General features: G+C 55.0%; 1 protein-coding gene across 1 annotated transcript in view; it reads right to left on the bottom strand.

The window, feature by feature from the left end:
- ITGB5 (integrin subunit beta 5) overlaps positions 1-13,089 on the bottom strand; it is a 57,501-nt gene that overhangs the window by 42,467 nt on the left and 1,945 nt on the right. Inside the window, exons 2-4 of the mRNA XM_075318722.1 lie at positions 11,884-11,979; positions 11,587-11,676; positions 6,314-6,448 (exon numbers count right to left, since the gene is read on the bottom strand). Coding sequence (XP_075174837.1) covers positions 6,314-6,448; positions 11,587-11,676; positions 11,884-11,979 — 321 coding nt within the window. The remainder of the gene's footprint in view (positions 1-6,313; positions 6,449-11,586; positions 11,677-11,883; positions 11,980-13,089) is intronic.

Here is a 13,089-nt window from a genome sequence, read left to right as displayed (position 1 = left end):
AAAAAAAAAAAAAAAAAACAAAACAAAACAAAAACACAACACAGAAAAATATTTTTATTAGAAATAAAACACAACACAATTAGTGACTCCATCTTTATTGAAATAAAGAACCCCCCTCCGCAGTAATCCTGGGTCAAGGGTCCCGTGCCGTCCAATCCGGATCCAATATCATCTGATCGGTTTGCTGGAAGGCATACCGATCAGATGATGTGTCAGGTTCTAGGGGCTGAATCACATCACACATCAGCTGATTGCATAAAAGCCGATTATACAATCAGCTGATGCATCGGTGCAAAAAAAATAAATAAATAAATACTCACGTCTGTGCTGATTACCGGCAGCTCCTGGAGCGATCGGATGAGAGTCTGATCCTGTCCCATCGCTGCAGGAGCTGCCGGTAATCAGCTGATGAAGTCTCCTGACGGCAGGATCAGCTGATAGCCGGCCGGGCGCGAAAAAGCCGGCGACACCGCGAGAATTACGATCAGCTGATGCGTCAGGTGACTGCATCAGGTGATCCACCGCCAGGTCCTGCAAGCTTCATACGTGCCCCGGGGAGACTGCACACAGCCAGAGCGGCGGTACCGGGAGGAGATGGGAGTGGGCATGGCACCGGGACCCTGCAAACAGGTGAGTATATATGACATTTTTTTTTCTACTGTTCACTTTTGTTTTTGCCGCTGCCTCCACCTCCCGCCCAGACATGGCGCCGCACGGAGCTGACATGGCACCGGGCGGGTTGTGGACGCAGCGGTGACGGTACCGGGAGGATTCACGCTTCTGTATTTACCAACAGAAGGAATCCTCTTCCTGTACACGTCACTGTAGTGCCCACCCCTTGCGTTTATAGCTGCGTTTTTAGTCATAGAAACGCGGCTATATGCGTTTTTCATTGCGTTGTTGAACATCTCATTGAACTCAATGGGTGAAAAACGCAGTGAAAAACGCAGAAATAATTGACATGCTGCATTTTTGTGGTCACCACAAAAACGCAGCTACAAAAAAAAAAACCGCTGTGTGCGGACAGCACTTATGAAAACCCATAGACATTGCTGGGGAAGCAATGTCACTGCGTTTTCAGCACAAAAACGCGGTAAAAAACGCCGCTAAAAACGCGGCAAAAACGCCTAGTGCGCACAAGGCCTTACAGGTTGCCCAGGAGGAAGGAGATTTGCCCGGACTGGCTTTCCTGGGCACGGTCAGGGGAGTTAATCCGATCGTGCAGAAACTTCCTTACAACCTACAAGAGAAGTGGGTCACACGTGGTTCACGGTTCAAAAATTCATAACGTGCCTTTTCCTCCTTTCACTGTATTTGTAAACTTTGTTGTTCAACAAGCTAAAGTCAAAAATGACCCAGAAATGACCCTGTCGTGTCCCACTACCCCCGGTGTCCAACTCAGTAGGACACCCGAGGCAGTCCATAAAACTAACATTGTTTCCACAGGACCCTCTCAACATGCTAGTAAGCCACCTCCAGAAGAGAACGGACCTCAGGATGTCAGTAAGCAGTGTCCGCTACACAAGAAACCGCATCCGCTACTAAAATGCAGAGCCCTCAGGGAGAAGTCTTTAGAAGATCGCAAAGGTTTCCTCAAGGAGAACAACATCTGCTTCAAATGCTACAACATCACACCTCGCCAGGAATGGTGAAGCTAGCGTGAAATGTGCAGGATGCAGCAGCCCGGATCACAATACAGCCTTACACCCTGGACCACCCCCACGAGGGTCGTCACAAGCAGGGGAGCACAATGCCAAGCAGAAGGATACCGACGTGGACTCCCCAATGCCAAGCAGAAGGATACGGACGTGGACTCCCCAATGCCAAGCAGAAGAATACCGACGTGGACTCCCCAATGCCAAGCAGAAGGATACCGACGTGGACTCCCCAATGCCAAGCAGAAGGATACCGACGTGGACTCCCCAATGCCAAGCAGAAGAATACCGACGTGGACTCCCCAATGCCAAGCAGAAGAATACCGACGTGGACTCCCCAATGCCAAGCAGAAGAATACTGACGTGGACTCCCCAATGCCAAGCAGAAGGATACTGACGTGGACTCCCCAATGCCAAGCAGAAGGATACTGACGTGGACTCCCCAATGCCAAGCAGAAGGATACTGACATGGACTCCCCAATGCCAAGCAGAAGGATACTGACTGAGAAGTGACCTCAGGGAGTCCACTTCTCAATGTACCGAAATCTGCAGAGGACCCCTAGGAGGAAGATCCTGCTCAAAAATCTGCCTTTTCAGAGTCTTCCCAGCAGGCCATAGGGACAAAGCGATCAAGATATATGCAATCCTCGATGACCAGAGCAACAGATCTCTAGGCACGTCCATGTTCTTCAACAACTTCCGCATTGTAGGCCCCATTTCTCGCTACTCCTTGAAGACGTGCGCAGGTACCGTTGAGACGGCGGGGAGGAAAGCAACCGGATACAAAGTGGAGTCTGTAGATGGCCAGATCTGTCTATCATTACCGACCATACTGGAGTGCAATCAGATTCCCGACAACAGGTCTGAGACACCTTCACCGGAGGTAGCTGCTCATCACCCCCATTCTGAAGCGTATAGCTCACCTGATACCTGAGTTGGACCCAGAAGCCCCAATAGCTTTGCTCTTGGGAAGAGATATACTACGAGTTCACAAGACTAGAGAATACATCAACGGCTTCCAAAACGCTCCATACGCACAGAATCTCGATCTTGGATGGGTCATTATAGGAGACGTCTGTCTAGGAGGAGCACACAAGCCGACCTCAGTCAACAGTATGCTCACCAATACATTAGAAAATGGACGCCCGTCTGTCTTCCAGCCATGTCAGAATAGTCTGCTGGTAAAGGAGTTACCGTGCAGCACCCCTCTGCCTTGCCCTTTCTCAGTTCCTTCCAACGAAGACCACGCTTGTGAAGGTGAACAAAACCACATAGGGTGTGCAGTCTTCCACAGGACAAAGGAAGACAACAAGACAGCGATGTCCATAGAAGACAGGATGTTCTTGGACACCATGGATCGGGAAATAGTCAAAAGACAAATCAAACAGTTGGGTCGCACCACTACCATTTCGACCTCGGAGACGCCGCCTATCAAACAACAGGGAAATGGTCTACAATCGCTTCATCTCCCTCAAGCACTAACTTCAGAGGTCACCTGAGACAAAAGAACACTTCTTTACCTTCATGGGGAAGATCTTACAGAAGAACCACGCGGAGGTCGCACCCGCACTTCAAGACTCCGAGGAGTGTTGGTACTTACCCATCTTCGGTGTGTACCATCCCAAAAAGCCAGGCCAGATAAGAGTGGTATTCGACTTGAGCGCCAAATGTGAAGACGTCTCGTTGAATGATGTCCTATTGTCGGGCCCAGACCTCAACAACAGACTCCTAGAAGTACTAATCTGTTTCCGCAACGATTCAGTGGCATTCATGGCTGACATACAACAGATGTTCCACTGTTTTCTCGTCAAAGAGGAACACAAACTATTTGAGGTTCTTCTGGTATCATGACAACGACCCCGATAAACATTAAGGAATAACGTTTGGAACTCCATTCTATGTCTGAACTGGGTGCAAAAAACCTAAAAAACATCACTATGGGGAGATAAGGTATGCACACCAGTGACTATGGAAGGGGAATACATGGAATAGCAGAAACTGCTGTGTGAATACTGACATGACAACGACCCCGATAAAGACATTGCAGAGTACCAGATGAGGGTACACATCTTCGGGAACAGTCCTTCCCCAGCAGTCGCTATCTACAGCCTCAGAAATTCCACCAAAGAGGGTGAAGAAAAGCATGGGTCAGATGTCAGATCCTTTGTAGAAAACGGCTTCTATGTAGACGACTGCCTGAAGTCCACACCAACAACTAAGGCTGCAATCAGTCTCCTAAAAAGGGCTCAAGAAATGCTTGCTCTGTCTAACCTGAGGTCGCATAAAAATGCCTCCAACAGCTGAGAATTGATGGAAGCCTTTTCCTCTCAAGACTATTCCAGTGATCTGAAGGACTTAGACCTAAGCATTGACTCGCTTCCCATGCAGCGGAGCCTAGGATTGCTTTGGGATTTGAAGACGGATGCCTTCACCTTTCAGATCAACAAAGACGAGAAACCCTTCACGCGCAGAGGAGTTCTTTCTTTTGTGAATAGCTTGTACGACCCATTGGGGTTCGTGGCTCCAGTAACCATCCAAGGCAAGACGATGCTAAGGGACTTCACCCAAGAGACATGTGATTGGGATGACCCACTTCCAGCAGAAAAAGCAGATCTGTGGACTGAGTGGAGGAAGTCTCTCGAAGCCTTGACCGACCTTCGTGTAAAACGACCGTATGTTCCTGTGCCATCCACGGAAGTCAAAACACAAAAACTTTGTGTCTTCTGTGACGCATCAGTCAAAGCGATCGCAGCAGTAGCGTAGCGCAAAACCACAGATGCGAATGAACAGAGCCACATTGGGTTTGTTATGAGCCGGACAAAACTGGCGCCACTCCGTGAACACCCGATACCCAGACATGAGCTCTGCGCTGCCGTCCTCGCGGTTGAATTGGCCGAACTTATCTCAGATGGGATGAGTCTGGAGATCAAAGATGTCAAATTTTATACAGACAGCAAAGTGGTACTTGGGTATATCTGCAATGAATCTCAACGCTTCTATGTCTACGTCAGCAACCGGGTACTAAGGATAAGAAGATCCATTTGCTCTAGTCAATGGCACTACGTGTCTACCCATCACAATCCTGCAGACCACGCGACTAGATCCGTGGCACCAAGTCATCTGGGAGACACTACATGGGTCACAGGTCCTGCCTTCTTGCACCGTTCGATACCTGACATCAGAAAGTTCTGATACATTCGAACTAGTGGTCCCAGATGACGATGAAGAGCTTCGTCCTCAAATGTCCGTTCTACATACAGTGACCTCAAGTAACCACCTCAAATCTCATCGATTCAGCAGGTTCTCGACTTGGAAGTCACTCGTTCGAGCCATCGCTTTTCTACTTCATGTAGTGCAGTCCTATGAGATAACACTAGCTACAAGTCAGAGACCTTGTAGAGGATGGCATCACTGCAAGCATGCATTCACCGCTTCTAATCTGGGAAGAGCTAAGACCTCAATACTCCGCGTTATGCAAAATGTAGCCAATGTCTTTTGGGACAGATGGAAAAGGCAGTACCTCTCCACTTTGCAAACCAGGACGAAGTGGCAGAAAGACCACCCAAACCTCTAAACTGGCGATGTTATACTTGTGAAAAACAGTCAAGCACATCGGAATGAGTGGCCACTTGGCCTAGTAACGAAACCTTTTCCCAGCAAGGATGGTAAAGTACGTAAGGTAGAGGTCAGAGTGTGCAAGCTTGGGGAGAACAAACTGTTCCTCAGGCCTGTAACCGAACTCGTATTACTGGTTTCCCCAAAAGAACCAAATAGTGGCATCCGTTGACGCCAAGCGGGGAGTGTTCTGCCTTTGCAGCCTGCTAATAGTCATTCATTGCAATTTCTGTTACAACCCCTAGAGGTCGTTGTTATTCTTTTGAACTGCTGAGTTTCCCTTTAAGTTAAATGTATTCTGGGTAAGGAAGCCCCTCTGAGCTGAGAAGAAGCCTGCAGCCATTTTCTCCTTGGATATGTCAGGAAAGGACTTGCTGACTTACCTCTCTGTACATTCCCCCTGCCAGTGTAATCCGGTGAGCAAAGCAAATGACATGTGTTAGTGATAGAATCTTAGATGGAGACTGTAGTAAATGCACTGTACATTGTAATTCTACATCTTTAGTGTCATCCCTGCCTTGTTTGTATAGATAAGATTTTCTGTGTATTGCAGATGCAGTGACCTTTCCCCTACATCCTCATTACAACTGCACCTCATATACTGCTATGCTGTTACCTCTGTATTAACCCTGTACTGACTGCAATCATTTTCTTGTTTTTACCCGTATTCACCTGTATCTTGGATATTCCTATATTCACTATATATTCCACGTATACTGCAATCAAGTTCACGTCACCAGCCAATAAATCAAGACTACTGAATTCAGTCTGAGCGAGGGTTTAGCTGTATACCGGAGATTCACAGCGTTACGTGAAAGAAGGCAGAACAGGGATGATGGGAGTAGTGATACATTGTGTGATAGGAGATTAGATTGTGAGCTCCGGGGTCGGGGATGATGGGAGCAGTGATACATTGTGTGATAGATTAGATTGTGAGCTCCGGGGTCGGGGATATGGGGGGGGAAGCTGGTTTCCTCTTTGACAAACACAATGTATCATTCCACAGTCCATGTAACATTAACCCTTCCTCCCCCACTGCTCACCGTGTCCCCGATCCTCAATTCTCCGCACTTCTTGACCCCGGGGTATGAGGCTCCGTCCTGACACGTGGCAGAGAAGCTGAGGCTGAGGTCATCGGGGGTCTCGGACACGGTCAGCTCCACCTTAGAGCGAATACTCTGGAGAAAACAAGTGAGAAGGTGAAACGAGGCAACGTCAAACCCCCCAGGGACAAGAATGCAGAACACAGCTGGTCTATTACTCCCTGTTATCAGCCATTACTGGAGGAGGAGACTGTAGGACGGTCGAGTGCAGTCTATTACTCTCTGTTATCTGCCCTCTCAGGAGTGGCGAGTACATCCACTGCTCCGTGCTGGTGATGATGGTGCTTTGTCCTGGCATGTTCAGAGCTGCGGGGTCGTTACACTGTCTCAGTCTCCCTCTTTCCTGGGGCTGAAGTGACCCAGACTGTCTGGGGTGCGCAGGGATGAAGGGAGGGGGGGGGGTGGGGGGCGGTGTCAGTTTTTTGGGGGATTTGACATCTTATCTCGTCCATCATTCGTCACCACCAGGAGGAGAATGTGGGGAAAGAGAAGATGTCAGGGGAGACGGGACGTGGAGGGAGTTTCCTGCTCTCGTCTTGGAATCCTCTGTGCTGCTGCTTCCCTCTGTGACCTCCGTCCGTCTCCCCTTCCCCCATCATCCTCTGTGCTGCTGCTTCCCTCTGTGACCTCCGTCAGTCTCCCCTTCCCCCATCATCCTCTGTGCTGCTGCTTCCCTCTGTGACCTCCGTCAGTCTCCCCTTCACCCATCATCCTCTGTGCTGCTGCTTCCCTCTGTGACCTCCGTCAGTCTCCCCTTCCCCCATCATCCTCTGTGCTGCTGCTTCCCTCTGTGACCTCCGTCAGTCTCCCCTTCCCCCATCATCCTCTGTGCTGCTGCTTCCCTCTGTGACCTCCGTCAGTCTCCCCTTCACCCATCATCCTCTGTGCTGCTGCTTCCCTCTGTGACCTCCGTCAGTCTCCCCTTCCCCCATCATCCTCTGTGCTGCTGCTTCCCTCTGTGACCTCCGTCAGTCTCCCCTTCCCCCATCATCCTCTGTGCTGCTGCTTCCCTCTGTGACCTCCGTCAGTCTCCCCTTCCCTCATCATCCTCTGTGCTGCTGCTTCCCTCTGTGACCCCCGTCAGTCTCCCCTTCCCCCATCATCCTCTGTGCTGCTGCTTCCCTCTGTGACCTCCGTCCGTCTCCCCTTCCCCCATCATCCTCTGTGCTGCTGCTTCCCTCTGTAACCTCCGTCAGTCTCCCCTTCCCCCATCATCCTCTGTGCTGCTGCTTCCCTCTGTGACCCCTGTCCGTCTCCCCTTCCCTCATCATCCTCTGTGCTGCTGCTTTCCTCTGTGACCTCCGTCAGTCTCCCCTTCCCCCATCATCCTCTGTGCTGCTGCTTCCCTCTGTGACCTCCGTCAGTCTCCCCTTCCCCCATCATCCTCTGTGCTGCTGCTTCCCTCTGTGACCTCCGTCAGTCTCCCCTTCCCCCATCATCCTCTGTGCTGCTGCTTCCCTCTGTGACCTCCGTCAGTCTCCCCTTCCCCCATCATCCTCTGTGCTGCTGCTTCCCTCTGTGACCTCCGTCCGTCTCCCCTTCCCCCATCATCCTCTGTGCTGCTGCTTCCCTCTGTGACCTCCGTCAGTCTCCCCTTCCCTCATCATCCTCTGTGCTGCTGCTTCCCTCTGTGACCCCCGTCAGTCTCCCCTTCCCTCATCATCCTCTGTGCTGCTGCTTCCCTCTGTGACCCCCGTCAGTCTCCCCTTCCCTCATCATCCTCTGTGCTGCTGCTTCCCCCTGTGACCCCCGTCAGTCTCCCCTTCCCTCATCATCCTCTGTGCTGCTGCTTCCCCCTGTGACCCCCGTCAGTCTCCCCTTCCCTCATCATCCTCTGTGCTGCTGCTTCCCCCTGTGACCCCCGTCAGTCTCCCCTTCCCCCATCATCCTCTGTGCTGCTGCTTTCCTCTGTGACCTCCGTCAGTCTCCCCTTCCCCCATCATCCTCTGTGCTGCTGCTTCCCTCTGTGACCTCCGTCAGTCTCCCCTTCCCCCATCATCCTCTGTGCTGCTGCTTCCCTCTGTGACCTCCGTCAGTCTCCCCTTCCCCCATCATCCTCTGTGCTGCTGCTTCCCTCTGTGACCTCCGTCAGTCTCCCCTTCCCCATCATCCTCTGTGCTGCTGCTTCCCTCTGTGACCTCCGTCAGTCTCCCCTTCCCCCATCATCCTCTGTGCTGCTGCTTCCCTCTGTGACCTCCGTCAGTCTCCCCTTCCCTCATCATCCTCTGTGCTGCTGCTTCCCTCTGTGACCCCCGTCCGTCTCCCCTTCCCCCATCATCCTCTGTGCTGCTGCTTCCCTCTGTGACCTCCGTCAGTCTCCCCTTCCCTCATCATCCTCTGTGCTGCTGCTTCCCTCTGTGACCCCCGTCCGTCTCCCCTTCCCCCATCATCCTCTGTGCTGCTGCTTCCCTCTGTGACCTCCGTCAGTCTCCCCTTCCCCCATCATCCTCTGTGCTGCTGCTTCCCTCTGTGACCTCCGTCAGTCTCCCCTTCCCCCATCATCCTCTGTGCTGCTGCTTTCCTCTGTGACCCCCGTCCGTCTCCCCTTCCCCCATCATCCTCTGTGCTGCTGCTTCCCCCTGTGACCCCCGTCCGTCTCCCCTTCCCCCATCATCCTCTGTGCTGCTGCTTTCCTCTGTGACCCCCGTCCGTCTCCCCTTCCCCCATCATCCTCTGTGCTGCTGCTTCCCTCTGTGACCTCCGTCAGTCTCCCCTTCCCCCATCATCCTCTGTGCTGCTGCTTTCCTCTGTGACCCCCGTCCGTCTCCCCTTCCCCCATCATCCTCTGTGCTGCTGCTTTCCTCTGTGACCTCCGTCAGTCTCCCCTTCCCCCATCATCCTCTGTGCTGCTGCTTTCCTCTGTGACCTCCGTCAGTCTCCCCTTCCCCCATCATCCTCTCTGCTGCTGCTTCCCTCTGTGACCTCCGTCAGTCTCCCCTTCCCCCATCATCCTCTGTGCTGCTGCTTTCCTCTGTGACCTCCGTCAGTCTCCCCTTCCCCCATCATCCTCTCTGCTGCTGCTTCCCTCTGTGACCTCCGTCAGTCTCCCCTTCCCTCATCATCCTCTGTGCTGCTGCTTCCCTCTGTGACCTCCGTCAGTCTCCCCTTCCCCCATCATCCTCTGTGCTGCTGCTTCCCTCTGTGACCTCCGTCAGTCTCCCCTTCCCTCATCATCCTCTGTGCTGCTGCTTCCCTCTGTGACCTCCGTCAGTCTCCCCTTCCCCCATCATCCTCTGTGCTGCTGCTTTCCTCTGTGACCTCCGTCAGTCCCTTCCCCCCCCATCATCCTCTGTGCTGCTGCTTTCCTCTGTGACCTCCGTCCGTCTCCCCTTCCCCCATCATCCTCTGTGCTGCTGCTTCCCTCTGTGACCTCCGTCAGTCTCCCCTTCCCTCATCATCCTCTGTGCTGCTGCTTCCCTCTGTGACCTCCGTCAGTCTCCCCTTCCCCCATCATCCTCTGTGCTGCTGCTTCCCTCTGTGACCCCCGTCAGTCTCCCCCCTTCCCCCATCATCCTCTGTGCTGCTGCTTCCCTCTGTGACCCCCGTCCGTCTCCCCTTCCCCCATCATCCTCTGTGCTGCTGCTTCCCCCTGTGACCTCCGTCAGTCTCCCCTTCCCTCATCATCCTCTGTGCTGCTGCTTCCCTCTGTGACCTCCGTCAGTCTCCCCTTCCCCCATCATCCTCTGTGCTGCTGCTTTCCTCTGTGACCCCTGTCCGTCTCCCCCTTCCCTCATCATCCTCTGTGCTGCTGCTTTCCTCTGTGACCCCCGTCCGTCTCCCCTTCCCCCATCATCCTCTGTGCTGCTGCTTCCCCCTGTGACCCCCGTCCGTCTCCCCTTCCCCCATCATCCTCTGTGCTGCTGCTTTCCTCTGTGACCCCCGTCCGTCTCCCCTTCCCCCATCATCCTCTGTGCTGCTGCTTCCCCCTGTGACCTCTGTCAGTCTCCCCTTCCCCCATCATCCTCTGTGCTGCTGCTTTCCTCTGTGACCTCCGTCAGTCTCCCCCCTTCCCCCATCATCCTCTGTGCTGCTGCTTCCCTCTGTGACCTCCGTCAGTCTCCCCTTCCCTCATCATCCTCTGTGCTGCTGCTTCCCTCTGTGACCTCCGTCAGTCTCCCCCTTCCCCCCATCATCCTCTGTGCTGCTGCTTTCCTCTGTGACCTCCGTCAGTCTCCCCTTCCCCCATCATCCTCTGTGCTGCTGCTTCCCTCTGTGACCCCCGTCCGTCTCCCCCTTCCCCCATCATCCTCTGTGCTGCTGCTTCCCTCTGTGACCTCCGTCAGTCTCCCCCTTCCCCCATCATCCTCTGTGCTGCTGCTTCCCCCTGTGACCTCCGTCAGTCCTCCCCTTCCCCCATCATCCTCTGTGCTGCTGCTTTCCTCTGTGACCCCCGTCCGTCTCCCCTTCCCCCATCATCCTCTGTGCTGCTGCTTCCCTCTGTGACCTCCGTCAGTCTCCCCTTCCCCCCATCATCCTCTGTGCTGCTGCCTCCCTCTGTGACCCCCGTCCGTCTCCCCTTCCCCCATCATCCTCTGTGCTGCTGCCTCCCTCTGTGACCTCCGTCAGTCTCCCCTTCCCCCATCATCCTCTGTGCTGCTGCTTTCCTCTGTGACCCCTGTCCGTCTCCCCTTCCCTCATCATCCTCTGTGCTGCTGCTTTCCTCTGTGACCCCCGTCCGTCTCCCCTTCCCCCATCATCCTCTGTGCTGCTGCTTCCCCCTGTGACCCCCGTCCGTCTCCCCTTCCCCCATCATCCTCTGTGCTGCTGCTTTCCTCTGTGACCCCCGTCCGTCTCCCCTTCCCCCATCATCCTCTGTGCTGCTGCTTCCCCCCTGTGACCTCTGTCAGTCTCCCCTTCCCCCATCATCCTCTGTGCTGCTGCTTTCCCTCTGTGACCCCTGTCCGTCTCCCCTTCCCCCATCATCCTCTGTGCTGCTGCTTCCCCCTGTGACCCCCGTCCGTCTCCCCTTCCCCCATCATCCTCTGTGCTGCTGCTTCCCCCTGTGACCCCTGTCAGTCTCCCCCTTCCCCCATCATCCTCTGTGCTGCTGCTTCCCCCTGTGACCCCTGTCAGTCTCCCCTTCCCCCCATCATCCTCTGTGCTGCGGTGGGAGCTGCCCCCCTGTCCATCCCCCCTCCCTCGTCCTTTGTGCTCCTCGGGGGCTGTCCCCCGTCCGCTCCCCTCCCTTGAGCTCCTCGGGGGCCGTCACTTACGTTGTAGGCGGTGACGATCAGCTGCAGGATGTTCTGGGAGCTGGGGTCCAGGATCTCCACCGTGGTCCCGGGGATCAGCGCTGTGAAATTCTTCAGAGACAGAGACCGAGGCCGCGTTAGTCTGAGACCTCAACTAATAACGAGGCGCTGCGTTCACAAAGCTCCCGCCGGCGCCACATCCACCACAGCAGAGCCGCACTGCAACCCCGTATGAGAGGCGGGGCTTAGGATACCCGCTACACCAGATACTCCGCCTCCCCGCGAACTTCCCTCGTCCCCGATTGGCTGATCCTTTACCTTATATAATAAATAATGCGCCTTGGTCACAGCGAAGATCAGATGGATGTTGTTCTCGGACAGTTTCTCCCCGAGCAGCGCCAGCGAGGGATAGTCCTGAGGAGAGAGGCCGGTCAGACATGGCACAGCCCACCCCCCGCGCACTCTGCTCCCCAACCCCCGCGCACTCTGCTCCCCAACCCCTGCACTCTGCCCTCCCTGCACTCTCCCCAACCCCTGCACTCTGCCCCCTCCAACCCCTGCACTCTGCCCCCTCCAACCCCTGCACTCTGCCCCCTCCAACCCCTGCACTCTGCCCCCTCCAACCCCTGCACTCTGCCCCCTCCAACCCCTGCACTCTGCCCCCTCCAACCCCTGCACTCTGCCCCCTCCAACCCCTGCACTCCGCCCCCTCCAACCCCTGCACTCTGCCCCCTCCAACCCCTGCACTCTGCCCCCCTCCAACCCCTGCACTCTGCCCCCTCCAACCCCCTGCACTCCGCCCCCTCCCCACACCCCTGTCCCCTCTCCCTCACACTCCGCACCCCCTCACCCCCCACACTCCGCACCCCCTCACCCCCCACACTCCGCGCCCGCTGTCAATGAACAGGAATAATCGTGTGTATAGCTGAGAAGCTGAACCCCTCGATACTGGTCCTGAGCTTCTCACAGCTGAGGCTTTGCTCCAGTGTATCAGTGCAGGTAACCCATCAGCGGCTGCTCACTCCCATTGTTACGTGTCCCACATGCGGAGGTCCCAGCAGCCCCCCACTGCGCGGGGTACAGACTCCAGACCTCCCCGGGGGCTGCACAGGTTGTCGCTCCCACTTTCCACGCTGCAGTTGTCAGACGCTGGAGGCGGTGCGGTTCTTACCAGCCTGGGCGGCGGCGCTGTACACGTTGGCCGTGTTCAGGTGGCACTGCCCGTCATGTGGCTGCACCAGTCCGGCTAGTTCTACCCGTCCAGGGCAACGTGTGGGACGTCGTCGGTGGTGATGACCAGCAGATGCGAGGGCCCTCCGTCCTCCAGCCCACCTTCTCCTGAGGAAGAACCGCGCATCAAAGAGCGTCACACAGGGACCGCGCATACCCCAAAACAGAAACCGGGGCGTGTGCAGAGCAGAACCCCCCACCATCTCTAAACAATCCCCACACCCCCCGGACAGCAGCCGTTACAGGAGGAGCGGACCTCGGTGCAGCCTGCACTGCGCAGCACATTCCAGCGCG

Source organism: Anomaloglossus baeobatrachus, chromosome 7 (genome assembly GCF_048569485.1).
Source record: "Anomaloglossus baeobatrachus isolate aAnoBae1 chromosome 7, aAnoBae1.hap1, whole genome shotgun sequence".
NCBI lineage: Eukaryota > Metazoa > Chordata > Amphibia > Anura > Aromobatidae > Anomaloglossus > Anomaloglossus baeobatrachus.
Note: the sequence above shows the minus strand (reverse complement) of the source record. Positions and strands in the feature narration are given on the sequence as shown.